Source organism: Theropithecus gelada, chromosome X (assembly GCF_003255815.1).
Source record: "Theropithecus gelada isolate Dixy chromosome X, Tgel_1.0, whole genome shotgun sequence".
In the NCBI taxonomy this organism is placed as follows: domain Eukaryota; kingdom Metazoa; phylum Chordata; class Mammalia; order Primates; family Cercopithecidae; genus Theropithecus; species Theropithecus gelada.
The window spans coordinates 122,244,711-122,270,296 of record NC_037689.1 but is presented as its reverse complement, the minus strand read 5'-3'; the positions used below and the strand labels follow the sequence as shown (position 1 = coordinate 122,270,296).

The following is a 25,586-nucleotide window of genomic DNA, read 5'->3' as shown; positions in this document are numbered from 1 at the left end:
AGGGAGGGAGGGAGGGAGGGAGGGAGGGAGGGAGGGAGGAGATGAAAAAAAGAGGTAATAAAAGTGTATAATACTCTGCCCACTACCCCCTCCTGTATAAAGAAAAAAATAACAATAATAATCCAAGTAACCGGTGAAGATCAATTTTATAAAATCATCAGTTTCTCTGTTGAGTAAAATTGGGAACTGACTTTCAGCAAAGGTAAATGTAATTGAGTTTCTTTACAAAATGAAGGTTTTTTTTTTTTTTTTTAAGTCCTAGGAAATTTAGAGTCTGATTTACTTTTAAATGTATAGTCACAAATATTTCCTGGGTCACCTGTTTGTTCCCATTTTGATTAGTCTCTGTTAGGGAATGAAATACTGAAAACTATAGGGTGGCATTCAATTATCCCTCCATAGGAAAAATGTATAAAATTGTAAGAGGATTGATAACCTCACCTACCAATAGCTTTCCACATTATTTTGTAGTTTGAAAGGATTATAGCTTCCACACCATTATCTCAAAACCTAAATTAGTATTAAATATAGAATGAAAATATAATAAGCTTACTTATCTTAGTAAATAATTTTTATACATTGACCTGAGCCTTTTAATACAGGAACATTTGCATTAATAGAAAATATTAATTTGATATTTACCCTTCAACTGATATAGAGTTTTTTAATATCAAATTTTAAATTAAAGTTGGGTTAACAGAACATGGATCTAACTTGGAGAAGGAGAATGAATGGGTGACTTGAAAGGGCATTATTATGAAGAGAAGCATTAATAATTTATTTTAATTAGTTTTGAGATCAACTAAAGCAACTTGGTCAAACATTGTAAAATACATAGTATATTCTTTCTATATCATTTATGTATCTATGCCCTTACTCCTAGTTTCAATTTATCTCTAAACATCCTGTTATAGAATGTTGAATTTATATTTAATTATATTTAATTTATATTTATGTTTATATTAATTGACATGGGAAAGTCAAGTACAGTACTTCATGAAACTTTTCTGATGTCTCCCACATTCGAAACAGGGAGCCATGACAATTACCTCACTTTCACAACGATGATAAGTATGTATCCTCCTGATATCATTTGATCATTGCTGTAATTTTAAGAGTTGAAAACAAATTCCATAAGAACATATTCAGTGAAATATGAAGTTTATATGTATTCATCTTTGAGAAGAGAAATATCAGATGATCATGTGAATTAAGAAGATCATATTACCTTAATGATTAATATTATGAGTGATATCGTAGGCTAATGTATGCAATTGTTAAGTAAATGGGTTTTATTATTCAGGCATGGATTTTAAAATATTATTGAGTGCCTGCTGTTTATTATGCACCATTTTAAGTGCTGAAGATACAGTAATAAATAAGATAGGCATTTCTACTTTCATGTAGCTTACATTCTAGCAATCAACAAAACTGAAGTTGATTCCCAACTCTCTTTTACCAATTGTGTAACCTGATAACATTTATCTAATCCTATTATCTGATGCTCAGCCTCCTCACCTATGAAATGCAGATAATATCATCTACCTTATAGGATTATGGTGAGGATTCAGTGAGAGAGAAAAAGGACATAAAGTGCTTTAGCAGAGTATCTGGCACATAATAGATGTTCAGTAAATGGACAATGATGTTGCCATTGTCATTGACAGCAATTATCTTTAAATTATTGGTATATTTATTAATAGTAATTCTTTCATTACCAAAACATCTCACAAGAAGACATGAAATGTGAATCAACTATTTCTTTGATTTGTTTATTTTAGATTATGTGAAAATGAAATGAGCACATATAGTTGTTTTTACATTCAACAAACCAAGAAATATTTGCCCACAAATAGAACACTTACCTTAGACTACCCAACCTTTGTTTCTTATGCATAGTGATTCAAGACCCTTTTAGAAGAAGCAAAGGCATCATACAAATCAATGTGTATTCATCGAGTTCCTCCGAAGTAAGAGACAATGTACCTAGAAATTAAGACTGTTGCCTGTCCTCAAGGAATATGCAATCCAGAGACAGTTGACCAGATAGGGCAGATATTGCTTCTGAATAAAAGAGGAGAAGGGATGATACCCACCAAAAGGTTTAAAAAGGATCTCCCGGCCAGGCATGGTGACTCACACCTGTAATCCCAGCACTTTGGGAGGCCGAGGCAGGCAGATCACCTGAGGTTGGGAGTTCGAGAACAGCCTGACCAACATGGAGAAACCCCATCTCCACCACAAATACAAAATTAGCCAGGCATGGTGCCACATGCCTGTAATCCCAGCTACTCGGGAGGCTGAGGTAGGAGAATTGCTTGAACCTGGGAGGCGGAGGTTGCAGTGAGCCGAGATCATGCCATTACACTCCAGCCTGGGCAACAAGAGTGAAACTCCATCTCAAAAAAAAAAAAAAAAAAAAGAAAAGAAAGAAATCTCACTCATTACCTATTCACTATCCAATTTGCAAAATCACGAGAGTAGCAATCTAGAGAGTATTTCTATTTGAGAATATATTATAGAACGAAGACTTAAGCCTAGGAAAATTAAAGCTTAGGTATCCAGAAATTCATTTAAAAACTCTTAAAATTATGAATGATGTGGACGGAGCATAGACTTTTTATCAAAACTTGGCATCCGAGGTTTAGAGGCAATATATGGACTGAGGTGGCTTAGTATTTGGAAGAAAGAATTACAGGACAAATAAAATGAAATTCTCCTTTATATAGTTGTTAGTAGAGATGCTGAGGTTGATATCTTTGCCAGTAATGACTCTTTTCCACAAAACAGCACTAAGTATTCTTGTTAGAGAAGAAAATGCAGCTGACCCAGCATGGCATTTTCTTGTGTTTTTTGGAGGCATGAGAATAAATATGTATGAATAGCCATTTATACAAAGGTGATATACAAATGCCAAAAAGCATATGAAAAGATGTTCAAGGGTGGGTGTGGTGTCTCATGCCTGTAATCCCAACACTTTGGGAGGCCGAGGTGGGCAGATCACTTGAGGTCAGGAGTTCAAGACCACCCTGGCCAACATGGTAAAACCCCATCTCTACTAAAAATACAAAAATTAACTTGGCATGGTGGCGGGTGCCTGTAGTCCCAGGTACTCAGGAGTCTGAAGCAGGAGAATCACTTGAACCCGGGAGGCGGAGGTTGCAGTGAGCCGAGATCGTACCACTGCACTCCAGTCTGGGTGACAGAACAAAACTCTGTCTCCAGGAAAAAAAAAAAAAAAAGGTGTTCAAAATCCCTATTCATCAAAGACATGCAAATCAAAACCACAATGAGCTATCACCTCACACCCATTAGAATCATTACTATTAAAAGAAGAAGAAGAAGAAAATTACAAGTTTTGGTGAAGAAATGGAGAAATTGGAACCCTTGTACATGGTTGGTGGCATTGTAAAGTAGAAACCACTAAGGAAAACAGTATGGAAGTTCCTTCGAAAAGTAAAAATAGAACTACTGTATGATCCAGCAGTCCTACTTCTAGGTATTTATCCAAAAGAAATGAAAGCAGATCTCAAAGAGATATTTGTACACCTTCTATGTTTACAGAAGCACTATTCACAATAGCCAACAGGTGGAAGCAACCTAAGTGTCCATCAGTGGATGAATAGATAAACAAAATATGATACATACATATAAAAGAGTATTATTTGGCCTTAAAAATGAGGGAAATCCTGTCAAATGCTACAATATGGATGAACTTAGAGAACATTATGTTAAGTGAAGTAAATCACAAAAACACAAATACTGTATGATTCCCCTTATATGAAGTATGTAAAGTAGTCAAAATCATAGAAACAAATAGCAGAATGGTGGTTGCTTGGAAGAGAATGGAAAGAATAATTGTTTAATGGGGATATAGTGTTTCAGATTTCCAAGGTGTAAAAGTTCCAGAGATCTATTGTATAACCATGTCAATAATACTTAACATTACTGAACTATACTCTAAAAGAAAATTAACATGCTAAATTTTATGCCATATGCTTTTTATCACAATAAAAATTCATTTTATAATTTGTTTTTTTTTTTTAAATAAATACCTAAATTCTACTATGCTATCTAAATATGGTTTGGTCCTATTAACTTGTAGTCTTCTTGTTTTTAAAAACCCAATCTCAGCTTTTACCGGAAGCAAGTTGAATTCCTTCTTCTGGGTACAAAAGTGAGTCAAATGCTTATAGCCAAGGGAATATAGGTTTAGATATGTGTCTCATAAGAATGTTTACAAGATGTAAAAGAAAAAAATCATTGGTTATTTATACATCTGGTATTAGAAAGTCGTAGATTTCTGTCTATTTCCTATAGAATTTTAAGTGCCACATTACATCACATTATTTAGTGCTAGCAGATACCCTCAGAATTATGTAGTATGAGGGGTTTAAAAATAGAGACCACATTTTCCCCTTTTTTATAGATGATTTTAAAATCTGTACAGGGGCATTTATTATATTCCCATTTACCACCACTGGGTCTCATCATTCTCGAAGTTTTTTTTTTTTCAATTTCTTTATATGCCCATTTCCTTTTGGTAATATCTTGCCTTTCCTTTTTAAATTTGAACTTGAATATTAAAACAGATGTAAAGAAGAGTACTACTTACACATAAACTCTTGAACTGCATTTTTATCATTTGCTCTGTGGAAAAAAATCCAATTGTATGAAATTGATAGCAACATTTTAGTATATCCCCAGGTCCCCAGGGAAAAGCAATGTGCTTAGACAGATGATCTGATTTTATGAGCACATAGCTAACATCTAGCACTGAGCATTTGTCTTTATGCTCCTGCTTCTTTCAGGGACTATGAAAACACATTTAGGCACTAGTTTGACTTTCCAACAATAGACTGCAAAGCCTATGACAAAACACATCATTTGCATTGCTCTTTTTCATGGTGCACAACAAAGTATAGATAACTTTCAGCATAGAATCTTAATCTGAGCTTGTTAATAAGAAAACAAGAACCTTAGTACATGAACTCATTTTATTATCTACCCTCGCTGAGAACCGTGATTTGGATTCCACTCAAATAAAAATTAGTTTAAATGTTGTTCTGCTGCAACTGTTGAATTTATTCATTATGCTGTAATATTTTACTTATGAAACTGCATTTGGAAATCCTTTGGTGTACATCAGTATGAAATTACAGGGCTTAGGGATATTGATTATTGCTTGTAATTGCCGTCATAATAGCCAACAATTCTCTGCCTTTTTTTTCCCTTCCTTCTACCTCTTAATATTATACCAAACCAAATCAATATCCAACATATTGGAACACTTACATTGTCTCAAAAATCCAATTATTCTCCTTCATAAATATGCAAAAGATTGAAGATTTTATCTCCAAACACTAAGGAGCCTCATCCTGCTGGGTTTCTCCTTTATCCCATAGGACCACATCAGAGTGTTGCTATATCGAATCCGTAATATGACGTTTTGTCACCTCCAAAGTAACCACAGGGCAGGAGTGGGGAGGTAGGGAGGTTATATCACTACGCTGCCTATATAGTGCTATACTTCTTGCTCACTAGTAAATGAAATGGTCAAAGGGGATAAAACAGTCTGGGAGAGTTAAGCAGACATTAAAAAAGAAATTCATCTTTTTATGGTGCGGAGGAGGTTATTTATTTAAAAGCCTTAAAGTAACAGTACAATCAAATGAAAAGAGTACAACTAAGAGTCACTTATTCATTAAAATATACGTAATCTTATTATTATTTTTATATTGTTTCTTCATTCTGGGGATAAATTAGGTGCCTTTTTTAGGTTCTCATCAACTAAAGGGTAGTTTCTTTGTAATGCTTACCCATTCATCCAAAAGAGTTAAGACAGTCTTTAAAATTTACTAGAAGATTTGTCAAAGATCAGATGGCTGTAGATGTGTGGTATTATTTCTGAGGACTCTGTTCTGTTCCATTGGTCTATATCTCTGTTTTGGTACCAGTACCATGCTGTTTTGGTTACTGTAGCCTTGTAGTATAGTTTGAAGTCAGGTAGCGTGATGCCTCCAGCTTTGTTCTTTTGACTTAGGATTGTCTTGGAGATGCGGGCTCTTTTTTGGTTCCATATGAACTTTAAAGCAGTTTTTTCCAATTCTGTGAAGAAACTCATTGGTAGCTTGATGGGGATGGCATTGAATCTATAAATTACCTTGGGCAGTATGGCCATTTTCACGATATTGATTCTTCCTATCCATGAGCATGGTATGTTCTTCCATTTGTTTGTGTCCTCTTTTATTTCACTGAGCAGTGGTTTGTAGTTCTCCTTGAAGAGGTCCTTTACATCCCTTGTAAGTTGGATTCCTAGGTATTTTATTCTCTTTGAAGCAATTGTGAATGGAAGTTCATTCATGATTTGGCTCTCTGTTTGTCTGTTATTGGTGTATAAGAATGCTTGTGATTTTTGCACATTAATTTTGTATCCTGAGACTTTGCTGAAGTTGCTTATTCCCTATTTAATAAATGGTGCTGGGAAAATTGGCTAGCCATAAGTAGAAAGCTGAAACTGGATCCTTTCCTTACTCCTTATACGAAAATTAATTCAAGATGGATTAGAGACTTAAATGTTAGACCTAATACCATAAAAATCCTAGAGGAAAACCTAGGTAGTACCATTCAGGACATAGGCATGGGCAAAGACTTCATGTCTAAAACACCAAAAGCAACGGCAGCAAAAGCTAAAATTGACAAATGGGATCTCATTAAACTAAAGAGCTTCTGCACAGCAAAAGAAACTACCATCAGAGTGAACAGGCAACCTACAGAATGGGAGAAAATTTTTGCAATCTACTCATCTGACAAAGGGCTAATATCCAGAACCTACAAAGAACTCAAACAAATTTACAAGAAAAAAACAAACAACCCCATCAAAAAGTGGGCAAAGGATATGAACAGACATTTCTCAAAAGAAGACATTCATACAGCCAACAGACATATGAAAAAATGCTCATCATCACTGGCCATCAGAGAAATGCAAATCAAAACCACAATGAGATACCATCTCACACCAGTTAGAATGGCAATCATTCAAAAGTCAGGAAACAACAGGTGCTGGAGAGGATGTGGAGAAATAGGAACACTTTTACACTGTTGGTGGGATTGTAAACTAGTTCAACCATTATGGAAAACAGTATGGCGATTCCTCAAGGATCTAGAACTAGATGTACCATATGACCCAGCCATCCCATTACTGGGGATATACCCAAAGGATTATAAATTATGCTGCTATAAAGACACATGCACACATATGTTTATTGCAGCACTATTCACAATAGCAAAGACTTGGAATCAACCCAAATGTCCATCAGTGACAGATTGGATTAAGAAAATGTGGCACATATACACCATGGAATACTATGCAGCCATAAAAAAGGATGAGTTTGCGTCCTTTGTAGGGACATGGATGCAGCTGGAAACCATCATTCTTAGCAAACTATCACAAGAACAGAAAACCAAACACCGCATGTTCTCACTCATAGGTGGGAACTGAACAATGAGATCACTTGGACTCAGGAAGGGGAACATCACACACCGGGGCCTATCATGGGGAGGGGGGAGGGGGGTGGGATTGCATTGGGAGTTATACCTGATGTAAATGACGAGTTGATGGGTGCAGTAGACCAACATGGCACAAGTATACATATGTAACAAACCTGCACGTTATGCACATGTACCCTACAACTTAAAGTATAATAATAATAAATAAATTAAAAAAAAAAAAATTTACTAGAAGAACATTTGACATACAGAAGAATAGATGTGTATTATGTAGTTTGAACAGATAGTATTTGTTGGGCCCAGGTCAGTTAACCCAGATGATTAAAACCTGATGCTAATCTAGTGAAGACTGTGGTTGTCAAGTAGCATGGGGCGATGTAAATACACTATTTTGGAAGCCCCTGATTCCAGTTTCATTCATGCCATTAGCTAGCTATGTTATTTTTAAGTAAGAAAGTTTCATTCTCTTGGCCTCAGTTTCCCTAACGTCAAAATGAGAGGGATGGGCTACTAGATGATTTCTGAGGGTCCCTTCCAACTCTGTGATTCTGTAGCCATCATTCTCACATTCTTGTTATTAGTCAAAAAAAGGAACGTAATAGTGTGGCTCAATTAAACATCATCCTCATGCCAAATTCAACACAAAGCATACATATTCTAGGCCTCAACAGGCCTGTATTCCCATCACAAACAATACACTATGCCATAGTGTATTGTTTAAGAGCAGTGGCTCTGCAGCCAGACTGCCTGGGTTTGAAACTCAGTTTAATCAATTAGTAGCTGTGGGGCCATGGAAAAGTGATGTAACCTCTCTGTGCTTTGATCATCTCTTCTGTAAAATAGAGATATTGACTGTAATAAAGTTGTTGTGAAGATTAAATAATATAATACTTTGTGAAGTATTTAGAGCAATGCCTGTCAAAAATAATCACTCAAATGTTATCTCTTACTAACATTATTATAATAATTACTATTATCACCACTCTACTCCTACTAAAGCTCTTTGGGTCTCAGTTCAGTCATCTAGAAGATTAGGATAATAGTATCAACTTCACAAACATATAAGGATCAAAATGATGGAGATAAAGTACCTAACTTGGAGCCCAGCCCTTCTAGGCACTCATGTTGACTTAAATGGAACCAACTATTCCTGTGGTTGGTGTTATCCTGTAAGTGTTTTTGACTCCCTAATACTCATGAATCTTTTTTTTATCTTAGTTACAAAATCAATACAAGCTCAAGGCAGAAAAGTTCAGAAAATACCCCTACCATACAAAGGTAACACAAATTATTATTTTCCTGTGAACATTTGTACTTTTTTTCCTTTAAAAATTGAATAATGTTGCCCATACTCTTTTGAAGCCTTCCTTTTTTTGCTTGGTAATATCTGTAAACACTTCTCCCAGTGAATAGACAGTCATTTGCCACACAATTTGTAATGGTTGTATAGTATTATATTATTTGTTTATAAAATAATTTACTTAATGAAATAGCAATTACTGGGGATTTAAATATTTATTTTTTGCTATTATAAATAACACTGCAATGAATGGCTTCTTATATGCATTGTCATATACATCATTTCCTAAGGAAAAATTTCTATAGCCATAATTATTGCATCAAAGAATAGGCATTTTAAAAGTCATTTGATACATAATCCCAAATTGTCCTCCAGAAAGACCTGTGAATCTGTACTCCCCTCAGCAACCCAGTCCTTTAAAAAAATTTTAACCTCACGATACTGAAGCAAAATTCTCTATTGTGGGTATTTTCCATTAACATTCATGTAGGGTTGTTTTTTTATCCCTTTAAATACATATGCTTTTGTTCTTTAAATATGGAAGCTAGAAGTCAGTCTTAAAATGATGTTAGTAATTTATGCATTTCTGCATACGTTACGTGTACAAGGTGATATTGGCTTTATGCTTAGTGAAATTTTTTGTTGTACATTAAAATGTAGCACTCGAATGTGTTTTATTTAGCAGTGTATTTTACTGCCTCAGGTAGTACGGTGGACTGCTTAAGATTAAAGACTTTGGTCAAGATGATGAATATGTTAATTATCCTGATCTGCTCCCTCTACGTGTATATGTATTGAAACAACACTATGTGATGCTGGTAGGCTGGGGGAAGTCCCCAAATGCTGGTGGGATCTTGACCACAGCTGGTGTCCAGGCTCTTGACACTGTTGCAAGAAAGAACTCAAGGACAAATTGGAAAATAGTGAAAGTATGGACATTTATTGCAAAGGGAGGAGTACACACTCAAGAAAAGGGAGTATAAGTGTACTCAAGAAAAGGGAGTATAAGTGTACTCAAGAGAGAATCACCCACAAAGGGGTTTGGGGCTGCTACCTTTTTGGGTTTGTTTATTCAAGGGGTAGAATATTCATGAAAATTCCTGTAAAAAGGTGAAGATTTATCGGAACTGTGGTGCCACCCATTTTTACACCAAACATGGGTATTTCTGGAACTGTCATGGTGCTGGTGGGTTGTGTGATTTAGTATGTTAATGAGGATATAATGAAGTCCGAGGTGAAACCTAGGTCAAATCCCGCACCATGTTGGGTCCAGTCAGTCTTAGCCAGCTTGGTCCAAATCCTGTTTTTCAGGGTCTTAATAGCCCATAGCCTCTAATCATGTGAAACTGCTGCCTGGAATTTTTTTATTCTCCTGAAGCCACCCTATATTATTCTTGTCTCATATGTACCCCCTTAAATATGTACAATTGTTATATATGTCAATTAAAGATAAAAAAAGAAAAGAAAAAAGTTTATGAAAAATGATTGGCCGGGCACAGTGGCTCATGCCTATAATCCTAGCACTTTAGGAGGCTGAGGCAGGCAGATTGCCTGAGCTTAGGAGTTCAAGACCAGCCTGGGCAACATGGTGAAACCCCGTCTCTACTAAAATACAAAAAATTAGCCAGGCAGGGCGGCAGGTGCCTGTGGTCTCAGCTACTTGGAAGGCTGATACAGGAGAATCACTTGAACCTGGGAGGTGGAAGTTACAGTGAGCTGGAGTTACAGGCTGGAGTGCAGTGATATCTGGAAGTTACAGGCTGGAGTGCAGTGAGATTGCGTCACTGCACTACAGCCTGGGTGACAGAGCAAGGCTTCGTCTCAAAAAAAGAAAAAAAGAAAAAGATTAAGGACATTGGAACCCCAGTGACGTAGATTCTGATTCTAGCTCTGTCCTTCACTTGCTAGGTGAATTTGGGCAAGTTGTTTAACCTGTTTTGGTCTCCATTTCTGTAAAGGCACAATGAGGATAATATTATACACTATATCATATGAGTAAAGAGCAAATGAGATACTAATGAGTGTTCAGAACAACACTTGGCACTCAGCAACTATAAAAGTACTTTTATTTATTTGTTGTACAAGTATAAAAGAAGTATATGCAATTTTATTTATTTATTTGTTTGTTTTTGGCAACTCCTTCCATGTGAATACATTACTACTGTTTACAAAATGCCCATATTACAAAAGTCATGAATACTCAACGATCTTTCTTTAGTAATTCAAACATGACAGTAGCATGACTCTGTTTGCATGAAGTTCTACAAGAGGCAAAACAAATGTCTGGTGGGAAAAAAATGCAGAATAGTGGTTTCTCTGGGGATAGAAATAGGGATTTACCTAGAAAGGACAGAAGAGAACTTCTTGGCTTGATGGGAATGTTATACATCTTGATAGGGGTTTGGGTTACATAGGTGACAGCATTTATCAAATCTCAGCAAATGTGCACATAAAACTGCACATTTTACTGTGCATAAATTTTACATTAAAATTTGTAAAAATATCAAACTAGCTAATGTGAGTTAAAATATATGAAGGGAAGTATACTGATGTATGCAACATATTTCAAAATGCTTAAAAACTAAAAACTGGCCAGGTGCAGCGGCTCACGCCTGTAATCCTGGCACTTTGGGAGGCTAAGCGGGCAGATCACTAGGTCAAGAGATCGAGACCATCCTGGCCAACATGGTGAAACCCCATCTCTACTAAAAATACAAAAAGTAGCTGGGCATGGTGGCATGCACTGTAGTCCCAGCTACTCGGGAGGCTGAGGCAGGAGAATAGCTTGAACCTGGGAGGCAGAGGTTGCAGTGAGCTGAGATCATGCCACTGCACTCCATCCTGGTGACGGAGCAAGATTCCATCTCAAAACAAAACCAACCAAACAAACAAAAACAAAAACAAAACAAAACTAAAAACTGACAGATGGAGAGAAGAATGGAGAAATGAATAAGTATGTGACAAAGTGAGTTCAGTCAAATGCTATCTGTGGAATCTAGTTAGTGAGTATATGGTTGTTTATTATAAAATTCTTTCAACTTGGCTGTATATTTGATAATTTTTATAAGATGTTGAATGAAAATATGACTGTGAAGCTAGTCTCTAAAGTTTAGTAGTGAGGATAATCTCAAACACTGGTGTCTAGGCCATACTAATGATCAAAATGCCTAATGATACATCTCTGGTTTTGAATCAACTCTTGATGATCATATTTAATGAAAGGGAAGGGTGTAGTGTGTAACACCAAATGTGGAATGTTAGCACTCACTAGCCAGCAAATTGGGGAACACAAGGCCTGTTTCTTAAAGGTCTAGATTTAAAAACAAAACAAAACAAAAAAGACAAAGAAAAGAAAGAGAATAACAAGGGCAATTTAAAATTACCTCTTAGGTATATGAAAATGTTGCTGAGCCCCATCCAGTTCCCTTGAGTTCAGCTATAGCATGATTGTTTGAAATTAATGGAGTTTGTGTTTTTGTAACTTGTAGCAACTGGCTTTGGTTTTTATAGCTCAAACTTGTGTTTCCCTTTCACAGGCATTTCCTGTTCAAACATGGATCTGGTTCCTCTGCGATCTTCAGTGCAGCCAGTCAGAACTACCCTCTGACATCCAATACCGTGTACTCGCCCCCTCCCAGGCCTCTTCCTCGAAGCACCTTTTCCCGACCTGCCTTTACCTTTAACAAACCTTACAGGTGCTGCAACTGGAAGTGCACAGCATTGAGCGCCACTGCAATCACAGTGACTTTGGCCTTGTTACTAGCCTATGTGATTGGTAAGTCCTTTTTGTCATGCCTCAGTTTTCTTCTTAATCAAAGTCTTGTTTTGCTTGTGGTGGGAATGGGGGGTTTTTCTCTCTATTCTGGAATGTACAAATTTGGACCTAGGCTTAGTATTATAACAAATTGATTTTCTTCTTCTTTTTTTTTCTTCCTAACCTTAAATACTGCTGAGAAGAGTAAGGAATGCTCTTTGAGAAGAAATATTTATACTACTAACACAGTCTTATTGATTGCAATTACTGTAGTTAACCATTTTCCCTACAATTAAAAGGTTGTTATGGTTTTCCCATTAGAAGTCATAAGTACCAATCTACAATAGCTCCTTAAATTATAGTTAAACAATAATACTGCTACAGAATTTTCAGGTAGCAATTTCATTAAAGCCCCAGTTATTTGGAAGCTATCAGAAAATTCAGTACATAATTTCTTCCCAAGATTCAGATTTTTACACTGTGACCAAAAAATGTGTTCTTATTTCACTAGGTAAATGACTGCAAAATTGTGTGATTACTATGTCTTGAAAAGTAAAGCAGAGAGCAGTTATAAGGTGCTCTTTCCACTTTTAGGAAAAATGTTGTTGTTCTTGAGACACCCTGATTAAAGTCACCCTCATTTGGTAGCAAATTGTATTGATTTTTCTGGATGGCATTTTATTGTGACTGAATATTAATTTACTTTCTTGAGTGGTTCTGCAGTCTAAAATGTAAGCTGACTTAAGAAATGTGTACATTTTGTGGCAGCACTATTCCTAGAATGAATAGAACATCATTGTAGAAAACAAATTCTATCCAGGTATATTCCTAGTAAATTATTTTCAGGTTTACCCCAGTTACCTAATTGAAGCATATCTACCCACTAAGACACAATGAATATGATTCTGAGTGGAAGATAAAAAGAGACTTAGACTTTCTTATAAGTAATAAAGTACATTTTGTTGATTCCTATTTATCTAAAATGAGAATAATCTAAAAGTTCACATAATGAGATTGTGTAGACATCATAGACCAGTGGATGGTAAGCAAATAAATGGCTATATTTTGTAGGGAGGTCACTGATGTTGTAAAAAGTATAGGATTATAGCCTGTGCTGATGTTCATGATTCTCTCTTTTATATTTTCATCACATAAGCTGAATATATTTGAACAATGCTTCTATTTAACATGGACGATATTATCCTATAATATCAAAACTGTGCCTTTTATCTCAGACATTTCAGGATAACCCAACATATGTGTTTATTTGGTTTGTAGTGACCCTTAATGAGAAATACTGCTGAAGGGATGGAGGCAAAGGATGAGAAAGTCCTACAACTTAAACATGATTTTAATATATCATTCAAAATAAGGAATAATATAAAAAGTTTAAATACATTAGAGTCCCTTTAAAATGGTCTCACTCAATTATACTTAAACTTTTTTTATGGGTTATTTTCTATTAACTTTTACTATATTGAGAGGTAATGTTTTAGATACAAGCCCTAACCCTTGGTATAAAAAAGTTCAAGTAATAGCAATCCCTTTATTTAGGTTTCTACCATGTTTAATACTAATTTTCTATTTAAATTTATTATTATGACCACTCCCATATCAAATTTTTATTATATATTCTGAAACTTGTTTAACTTAGTTATATATTTATTCATTTCATCAGTAAAAATGGAACATTTCAGTTATTTCAAGGACTGTCTTTTTTAATAGAATAAACAATGGCCTATCAACTTGGCATGGAAACAAGATAGTATAGTTCAATAGTTATTAACACGGATTTTACAGACCTCTGCCACTTATTAGGCATGTTTCCTTGGGCAACCTTTTCAGGTCTCCATTTCCTCATCTGTAAAATAGGCTTAAAATTGTACCTATAGCATAGGATTGTTATAAGAATTAAATGAGTTAATATAAGTAAAGCACATGGAGTAGTGCCTGAAATATAGTAAGTAGCCTATAAATGTTAAATATTATCATTACTATTACCATTGTTACCATAATAATTATTATTCACGATTAAAATTCACTAGTTTCCAGAATTAACAATTTTGTTAGTGGCTATATCTCAGCACCAAGAATAGTACCTGGTACATATAAGACCTTTCAGTAAAAGTTTGTTGAAAAAAATGAATTATGCTAAGCTCTTTACTTGTATTAGCTCATTTAATTCTCACAACAATCCTTAAGGATAGCTATCAATACATATGTATTTTATAAATGGAGAAACTGAGGCATAACAAAGTTAAGAGGCCACATAGAGTGTTAAGAGGCCACTTTTGAGATTAAAGGGTGCCTTGCAGAGAAACAAGGATGCTGAGCTTCAAGCCAGAGCAGACTGACTCTTGAGTGCTAGACCTTGCTGCTCTTCTAGCACTGAAGTAAACTTTATAACTTGTTTACTTCTCAGTCTACTGAATAAATCCACCAGATACTTTTTCTTATTAAATTACAAATTCAATTACATATACCAAGTCATCTATTCCCATGGTGAGTACCACTAAGATTGGTTGATTGGTAAGGAATATTTGTTGAAATCTTTTACTGGGAGATTTTTTAGATGCAGAAATGTCAGGCTAAATGCTGGCACAGTAACTTGAATGGGTACAATATGAGAAGATGTTTATGGCAAACACTGGAACTTTGTTCCTGGTTCTGTCATGAACTAGACAGTATGTGACTGGATAAGTCAGTAAAAATCTCTCTTGATTTATCCCATCTGTGCCATATTGGTGACCACCTCAGAAGGATAGAGTAAAAATTCATAAATAGGCATTCAGGTGAAAGATGGCACATAAGAGCTATAATATACAAGATGATTTTTAAATGGGTTTCTGTGGTTGAAATAAAAAAGTATTATATTTCAAAATATGAAACCATTTCATTCTTGACTATTGCTGAGTCTGTAAGTCATCATTGTTTTTCGATCCCTATTTGCAGTTGCTGTATAACCCAAGTAAAATCTTTCACTGAAACTACTTGCTGCTTCTGTTTCCCGTGCAAATTCCTTTCTGCTATTTCATTTTCCTCTATTATCCATTATACATAACCTTTAGATACTAATGGCTGTATGCTGTGCTGCCCTTAATCCACTAGGGGAAATCGCATCGATATCAATGGGACATCAATAGTCATTCTGTGCATTATAGCTCTGTAAGTGGTCATTGGAAAGCAGTGGAAATCCAGCACGTGAAAAGCCAGAGCTGGGTTGTTCAGCCAACCAGTCTTATCCCCACACCTACCCAGTATACCTTTTGGATCAGGGAAAAAAATTATTTCTTTGAATAAGTTTTGAATTCAAAAAAGTTGGTGAAGAGAGGCATGGAAACATACTGACTATATACAGATACCATGGAATAGCTATTGTCATCACTTCCTCATAAATCTGTAATATTTTCCATCTGAATCAAAAAATATGTCCTTATGCTTCATCCTCTCTGATATTTTGGCATCAGTGATGTATCAGTGCCAGTCAGAAGCACATTTGCTTGAATTTACAAATAAGCCATATGAAGTAGTAGTCAGGAAGACAGATGACCATATGCAAGGTATCAAGAGAAGGTGAGGTTAAGATACTTCATCAATGGTTGTGAAGGGCACAAACACAGCTTCTCTGGCAAACTTTGATGTTTTGATCAAGTTTCTTCACAGTCAGCGCAGATTGTATAAGAGGCTACAGAATCTCACATGCATAGAAACTCACATGAATACAGTATGCCTGGGGTCAAGTGCGCTGTTGCATTGAATGAGCTGAAGAGTAGGGGTTTCTGGCTCTCATACCCATTATCATTAGTTAATGATATGGATGATCCTTTTCCTTTGCCATGAGATTAGTAGCAATCCATACCACCTTCAGGGGATTCAGGTAGTATTCCAACTGTGCAGATGAAATAATTTCAGTCCATAAATTTTGTCATGACATACTATATAGCCTACATGTAGAAAGCTGACCACAATGGATATTAACAATATAGAACTAGAAGAGATAGAGTTTTGTACCCAGTTCTCTGATCCAAAGGTTAGAGATGAAACTATTCAAGAGGGCAAAGGGCCTACTTCACATAGCTCTCTACAGCAAAATTCAATAGCACAGATTCAAGTGCTTTTTTTGCTTCTTTGCACTGGCCCAAATTGCCCTATTTTGGGGGTTTACTACAGTGGAGTAAAAGAGTGCTGAAAATGATAGAATGAAAGGAGTGGTTTGTGTTCATTTTGTCCGTCTCAAAAAGAAAGTGCAAATACCTCACTATACAGGGAAGAAATAAAGTGGAATGTGGCATGTTCTGACTTTGGAAAATTCAAGAACTTAGATTTTTTTAACAGAGAGGATAGAAATGGAGTTTTGCCCCATTAAATCTAAATATAAAATGTCCCCTCACACAGTATTTGCTAAATGTAGATAAATATGCTTACCAAAGCCCAACTCTTTCACTTATAGTACTAGCAACTTCATTAATGTTTCTGTGCCTACGTTTCCTCATCTATAAAATGGGAATGTTGATAATACTTTCTTCAAGGATTGTCTTTATAATTAAATGAGTTGAAGCTTGTAAAACACTCAGGACATTGCTTAGCATAGCTGAATAAAGATTAATGATAATTATTAGTGAAATAGAATTATTATGAAGATTATTTAGTTTGAGCTGAGGTAAGCATAATGAGGATATAATTCATCCTAACATGAACTGCTTTTGTTTCCCTTCTTTCCAAAGTCATCTAAAACAATTTTTCAGAGCATGAATGTCTGTCTCACAAGAATCCTCTAATGAGTTTGTTGTTTCGTTCTACCTGGTCTGAAATAGCTGTCACTTTGCCTTTATTTTACTAATATCCCTCTTCTATGATGTTTTGACCCTTCAGATGGTTTTGTATTTTTATCTGAAGACTATATCTAGGTTGAAACACATTTTCATTAAAATGCATTACAGCTTATAACATTCAAGAAATGACTCAGCATAAAATGCTAAAAAGCATTTCACATTATCCTATAGACCATTATCAATCCTTTTGGTGTCATGCTTAATACTTATTACTTCTTCCAATTCACTCTTATAGACCCAATCATGATAATACTGACGGTTTTTGTATTAGCATTGACTTTTCCTCCTATTCACGAATCTACCAACCTTCTAGCAATGTCTCTAAGCAGGGATCTGGAAAATGGTGGTATAACTTCAGTCTAATTATAAATCTGCTATCCATGCATTTATCAGAACCTTTCTTTAAAAAAGATTTGTAGACTCTTCTTACATCACCTTTCGGTATAATATATTCCATAAGTTTTATCCCACCATGTTAAGTGGCACTCTTGTCTGCCATAAATAAAAGTATAAATCCAATCCAAATTAAACATACTAAAATGACATGATGAATCTATGTCAAATACAACTAATTTCTAGAATCAGAGTTAGGTCCTGCTGCTCAGACTAAGGGCATCTTGGTGAAAGGCAAATACCATACTTATTTTTTTTTCTTAGAACTCCAGAATGTTGTGTATTTAAGACATTGAGTAAGAGAAATAATTTATTGGGTGAACGAGTAGTAGATACTAAATATATGTATTGCATCAAGAGATTATTGTCTCAAGGAGAGGCAGTCACTCTACTAAGTACTTCTCATACAGCACTTTCTTAACCCGGCTAGGAAAATTAAAATGAGACTCTGTGAAATACATAAAGATCTACTGGAAGGCATAATAAAGGGGAACTGGACAGGAGGTTAGTCATTTTGGAGTTTTGCATGCTTAAGACATTTTAGAACAGGAAGAATCAATCATGCAAACTCAGACAAAAAAAATTTCTCAAGAAATCTATGACTTCACAGTAAATAATTTGAATTATATTTCATAAAGAAGAAATTTAGCTCCTATTTAACTCAGTTTCTCTCCACCCAAATTGTATATATAGTACATACATAGATATGTGAATATTTTAGACCCACATTGCATAAGTCGTTAAGCTATACTTACTCTGAAGTGAATAAGAATACACTAAATTAGAGCAATGGCTTTTAAACAGATGGCAGGTTAACCCATTTTAAACTTCAGAAATATGACTAAATTTTTATATAGAACAACCAGAGTGGGGAGGGCCAGATCACCAACAAAATATCTGATTTATCATAGTCAACACTAACAGGTGGCATCTTACAGGGTAGGGGCTTATCCATTTAGGGTTCAGCAATATTTGCTTCACAGAGGGGTTAAAAAGCATAATATGTTTTAATAAATACAGATATATTGCAATACCTGGGGAAGCAAAAAAGGAAAGATACAGAAAGGTGGCAGGAAATGAAGATGGTAAGCAGGAGCTGATTATGGAAGGCGTTTTAAGCCATGGTAAGGACCTTGAAATTTATTCCAAGAACAAATGGAGAGTTTTTGTGGTTTTTCATTAGGGCAAGACAATTATTTGCTCAGATTTACATTTAGAAAAATCACGCTAATGGCAGTATTGCAGTTGGGTTTGGCAGGCAGGATGATGGGTTTGTAAAATTGAAAACACAGAGATAAATTAGAAGACTATAACAGTAATACAGATGAGTGATAGTGAGAGCATAAACTTCTGGGAATGGAGAAGGAGGAGATGGAATGGAGAAATATTTAAATGATAAAACTCACTTGACTTAGTGACTAATAAGATGTATCAGGAGAGAGAATGGTGTTATCTGGCTTAGGAACTGGGTAGATGGTGATGCTATTAGTCAAGATAGATAGCAAATGGAAGGAAGAGGCTTAAGGGTGAAAATGGACATACACGTAGAGACACCTAGAACATTATCAAATATTTGGTGCTGAAACTTTGGAGGTAACTATCTTTGAGGACACCAAAATCATGGGAGTAGGAAGGAAATAGTAGCATGAAGACTGGGACTCTGGGAAATACCGGTATTCAAGAAGCCCAGGGAAAAGGAATCTGTTAGGAAGACTATGAAGAAACAACTAGAAAGATTGGAAGAAAACATTCAATGATGAAGATAAAATAGTGGCTCTCAATGTGTGGTCTAGCAACCACTAGGAATTTCAAGACCTGTCAAAACATCTATGAAGTAAAACTATTTTCATAATACCATAAAAGTGTTATTTATCTCTTTTACTGTAATTCTCTCAGGAGTGTATAGTGCAGTTTTTCAGGGACCACATGACATGTGAAATCACAAGAATTTGCATGCAAAAGTAGCTATGAGAGTCCACCTGTTTTTCATTAAGCCAAACATGAAAGAGATCTTCAAAAATGTAAAACAATGCCACTCTTCTCACTAATTTTTTGGGTTTTGCAAAATACTGTATAATTATTTATTACAAAATGTGTCATTTATGTTAAAATGAAATGGTATCTATATATTCAATAAATTAATAAATACTTAAAAATTTATCAATTTTAATTTCTAATATAGATATAACTCATGTCACCAAAAGCTCTTTGGCATCTTCAGTGATTTTTAAGGGCAATAAAGAAGTACTAAGACTAAAACATTTGTAAAGTGCTGAGGTAGAGAAGCTGAGTACATAGTGTTTCAAGAAGAGTAATTAAGGATTATTTATTGTTTGAATCAAGGTGAAGGCTTCTAAGGCAAGTTCAGCAAGAAGACAAAAAGGATAAGGACATATAGTTGCTGATGACAAAGTTTTTGCAATGATCAGCCAAAGAATAAAATTTAGGAAGGAAGAATAACAGAGCAAGGAAGCTGATGGCATGGGAAACAAGAGATGGGCCCAAGTGTCTAGAGATCTTCATGATATTATAGGGGAGTTATGCTGTGAACGAGCTGAAAAGCCAAGAAAAGATGGACAGAGAGGAATTTTAGATTTCTATTTAGATCTATGGGAATTTTAGATTTCATACTCAGAGCAGAAAAAATGTGATTCTTCTATATATTTTGGACCTAGTTAAGGAATAGGGATGAGGAGTTCCTTCCAGATGAATCATTTGTTCATGGAAGGCTAGATTCTTGTCTAGGTATGATCCCACAAGGTAGTCTTTCCTGGGTAGACTTATAAGCCCATTAACAAATTACACCAAAGTACAGATAGCGTTTAAATAATAGCACTACTTTATATCGGATCCTCCATACAGGCAAGACCCACGTGGAATTTCAGATTACAGTGTAACATCTCAGGAACACCTTCCTTGGGGCTACTACTCCTCTCTATGGGTCAGTAATGAACAAATTAAGAGGATCCAAGATGGCCCACTGTAATTTTCTACTGGTCAAAGTCTCATCAAAGCGTTGCCAGTCTAATTAACGTAGACCTTATGTACCGTGTTATAGTTAACTTCTAGAATAATTGTTATGTCAAGAGTTTCTAAGGAAGGGCCTCACAAATGTTTGATTATTGGGTTGGATGTGACAATGGGAAATTCTTAACAGGAAGAAAAGACATATGATCTGGCACTTTGAAAAGAACTCTTGCTTCTATTTCATTTGGTTCATATTAAAGGAGCTTTCCTGATCAAATGATCAGGAAAACTGTAGGCTAGCATATATACATAGAATACCAGAGGAAGTAGTTGAGCTCTCAGATCAACTAGCTGTGGCTCTGGTCAAAAATGAATAGAAATGTGATTTTTGACTGCAACCATTCTGTGCTACACAGACAAAGCAGACTTCGCTCTTTGGTAGTCATAGGTTTCATTAAATCAAATAGCCTATTATTCAACATTCTTAATTCAGTTTTGCCCTTTGTTCACTTAAGAATCTACATTTCCTTTGATTTTGAACTTTAATTTTAATTAAGCATAGATATTAAATATGGCAAATAACAATAATGCAATATTTTATATATATCATATCCACAAATACTTTGCAGAATTAACTAATAAAATTCTGGAGTTAAATGAAAATAGCATTAAATAAAGAGAGCAGATAAAAGATTTTGGATTTTACTCATAAAAAGCAGCTAAGTTAATACTAGTTGTACAATGCATAAGAGAGAGAGGAGAGAGAGAAAGGGAGAGAGAGAGAGAGATACCAGCTGTCAAGAAACTAGGGACAAGTATATTGTACTATGAAAGAAAGTGGAAATTTTTGAAATGGAGTGGTTTTGTTAAAGATCATGTGCTACCTCCAGACATAGAAACCTATTGAACCCTAATCCTCTGAAGCTAACAAATAGTTCACTGGTTTTTGTACCACCTAGCAGAGAGTCAAGAAGGTTTTCTTTTTTAAATGTCTGATTGTGGTGGTAAATCTAGCCTCAATCAGTCCATAAGTAGTTGAAGAGTCAGATGACTTTTGAACCTAATTGAACTATTTGGCTTTTTGGAGGTGAAAGTTCTTATACCAGTGGGAAAAGGTAAAGGACTGGAAATATTCAATGCTACTCCAGGCTATAATAGCACCTGCTTCAATATTATCTCATAGGATGTTGTAGAGATAGCACTACTTAAGATTTACCAACATAGGAGACTGTGGGAGTATTTGAAAGCCAGATGGTACAAATAGATCCTTTCTTTGTCAAGCCTAAAACACAGCCTGTTCTAAGACTGTACAAAACCCAAACAAACCATTAGTATCTTTGGTTTCTCTTCCTGCCTCTGTATGTTTTTAGTTTGGTTTCTCTGAACAAATTCTGCCATTATGTAACTTGGGTTAGCCATCATGTAAATCTTTTTGCTGATAGGCAACAATCTAGTCATTTGAATGAATGAACTATTAAATGTAGAACCCACTAACTAGAAGGGGAAAAAAAAACACTAAATTTTAAAAATAAGAGGTTCAATGGGCAATCACGGTTAAATAAACTTTCAAAAAATGACAAAATGAAGACTATGGAGTCCAGGGGTAGGGACATATTTTGACCTAAAAGAAGCATAATTCATTGTTAGCATGCATAGCAAATTAAAGAATATAGTTCTATTTTTATAGGCAATTACAGTGCATATGTCTTGTGATTTGAGTAGGTAGGAAAGAAATAAAAATATTTGGATTACTCACTGACTGTCTCAGTAGCATTCTCGCTAATGAGGCTGAGGTCATGGGCTCAGTTACTATTTCAATCTGTCGGTTCAGTTCTGTTCTGTTTCATTACCAAAGCCCATAGTCTCAATCTCCCTTTGTATTTCCCTCCCCAAATCAGGAACTTAGTCCTGTCTTCTACTCCCTAACAAAACCTGAATTCAGAATTGAATCTTATGTCAAGAGGTTTTACATAAAATTTCTTGTTTCTCTTTAAAAATAGATCTGGCATCCCTGGCCCTGCATTCTCCCATTTCCCCATGCATTTATTGAGTACCTACTATATGTCAAGTATTATTTCAGTCTTTAGTGTCGCAAAAATAGTATGAGAACCGTTAACTGGGGCTAAATAGGACCATGAATGCTCCAGTCCATCAAATACCCATCCTACTCGCTTCACTCTTTTATATTATCTGCCTTCCTTCTATGTAGATATTTAAGCCTGAAGCCACGTAATAAGATAATTCACACTGAGGTGTAAATGGCTATAAAAAAGATAAGTGTATTACATCTCTGTTAGGTAATTTGCGCTTTATCAGGAGACAAAGTCTTAATTCTAAAAAAGTCTAAGTTCTGCAATTAGAGTCAACTCAGAAGTTGAAATATATTTGCCATCACTACTTTAAGCCAAAGAAGTGAGATACTCACTATGAATTTCCAAGCCTTAAAAATCTAGGTGGAGAAATTATGTGAAGGGCAGGAAAACATGCCTAATAATACCACACAGTCACTCTGTTAGTACATCTGGATTTATCCACAGTTACAAATCATGGCCCTAACCATGGATGATTCTCTCATAGATGCATGGAACTGAACATAAAGAACAGCACACAGTAAAATTATATTTCATACCCATTATTAGAGACTTGTTTCAAATGAATGTGTTATAGATACTGGGTACACAATGTTCAGGTATGTGTGCCTGCATATGTATTACATAAATGTAAAAATAAATATTAACAGTGAGTTCTGAGTTCCCATAGGGTAACATTGGCCTTTTAAATCCAAATCTCTCCATTCCCTTATTCAAAAAGAAATTCAAATGCACAAGAGAAGGAAGTAAAACCTCCTGTAACCCACTCAATAACATAAATAGGAGACAGATAATTCCACAAACTTCAAATTACACATAGGTAGAGAAATAAGCACCCAAATTACACAGAGTTATATCTGCAGCCCACGCCAGGACTGAGAGTCAGATAGAGGCTGAATGGAAAAGAAGATACGAGAGCTAGGGACCAGCTATGGCAGAATTGATCAAATTACTCCCATTAAAAAGAAGAATTACTCCCGTTAAGAAATTGTCTGAACAATCTCAGACCTGGTATATGAGAGCAATGGCTACTGAAAATTAAAAGGAATGTGCTTTAAAGTTCACAGAAGTAAAGTTGGTAGCCTTGGGAAGGCACAACCTCGGAGGACATGGGGTCATTAACTTGGAAGAGATGTCCCTTGGAGGTTTGGTGGTGAAGAGAAAGAAGAAAGCAAGAGATATAATTTCAGGATACGGCAAAAATAAAAGTGAATCACAAAATTAAGCGATCTACCAAACCCCCTACCCAAAAGGCATTATTGATTTTTAAAAGCTACACTTTAATAAGAACTAATAATTATAGTAATCTAATAAGTCACCAAACTCCTGATTCCTATTTACATACAACTCCTATTACTGGTCCAGGAAACTAAAATATTTCAGAATGAACATAAAAGGGAGACAACACCTACACAAAGCTCTGTAAGAAGGAACTAGAAAATAAGAATTAATCATTTCACTTGATTAAAAAATAACTTCTAATAGCCAACCCCAAAGCAGAAAAAAACAGCAATAAAACATCTCGGTCCTAATAAAGAAGCCTTAAACAAACATTTGAAGATATAAAAAAGGCTCAAATGGTAAAGTTTAAAACTCAGAACAGAAATGTACAAAATGAGAGTTGACTAAACTCAGGAAATAAATTGAAGAAAAAGATAAACCCATCATGAAAATGAATACTGTACTGACTGATGACAAAGGGAGAAAAGATATTAAAATAAAAAAGATGCAATGATGAAAGGCACTTTAATAGCAAAGGGAATGAATTTGAAATAAAGAAAGAAGTGTAAGAAAAAATCAGAGAAAATAATTATTGTAGAAGATAGTCAAAGAAATACAAACTACATATAATTATATTAATGGTTCCCAAAGAAGAAAAACAAAACAATGAAATAGAACTAATATTTAAAACTATAATCAAAGAAAATTTTCCGGAAATAATAGGCCTGACTGTAAGTATTGAAGGGCACAACCTTTAATACCTTGGAATTACCTCCAAGTACCTTCAAAAACTGACTCAAAACTATCAACTCCAAGTCATGTGCTACTAAAAATATTAAACTTAAATTCTTATTTATAATCATCCCTAGACCTTGTAGTGGGAGGAATCATTTGTGAAAGAAAGAAAATCAGATTAGCATTAGACATCTTGACAACAGACAAAGCAAGGTAACAGTAGAGCAGCATTTTTTTTTTTTTTTTTTTTTTTTTTTTTTTTTGAGATGGAGTTTCGGTCTTGTTGCCCAAGCTGGAGTGGAATGGCACGATCTTGGCTTACTGCAACCTCAGCCTCCTGAGTAACTGGGAATACAGGCATGCATCACCACGCCCAGCTAATTTTTTGTATTTTTAGTAGAGACAGGGCTTCTCCATGTTGGTAAGGCTGGTCTCGAACTCCCGACCTCATGTGATCCACCTGCCTCGGACTCCCAAAGTCTTAGGATTAGAGGCATGAGCCACCATGCCCGGCCAGAATTTTCAAATAACTCGAGTATGAGCCAAGGATTTTATTCAAACCAGTTATTCTTTAATTATTAAGGATATAGAAAAATACGTTAAACATGAAAGAACTCAGAGAATACTATACTCATAAGCCCTACTAGATTAGGAAATTTTGACCCACCACTTTCAGTTCAAGACATGTTAGGTGGACAAAACATAGTAAATATATAGAAGAAGACCTAAAAAAGCAAAATCAATAAGATAGATCCTTTTTTATGTATTATAATAGTAATTCTTAA

At 35.3% G+C, this 25,586-nt stretch overlaps 1 protein-coding gene across 3 annotated transcripts in view; it reads left to right on the top strand.

The window, feature by feature from the left end:
* The window catches only part of TENM1 (teneurin transmembrane protein 1), a 605,674-nt gene that overhangs the window by 255,044 nt on the left and 325,044 nt on the right, over nucleotides 1-25,586 (top strand). For all 3 annotated transcript variants that reach the window (XM_025372420.1, XM_025372421.1, XM_025372419.1), the window contains exon 5: nucleotides 12,346-12,584. In XM_025372420.1, the coding sequence (XP_025228205.1) occupies nucleotides 12,346-12,584 (239 nt within the window). The remainder of the gene's footprint in view (nucleotides 1-12,345; nucleotides 12,585-25,586) is intronic.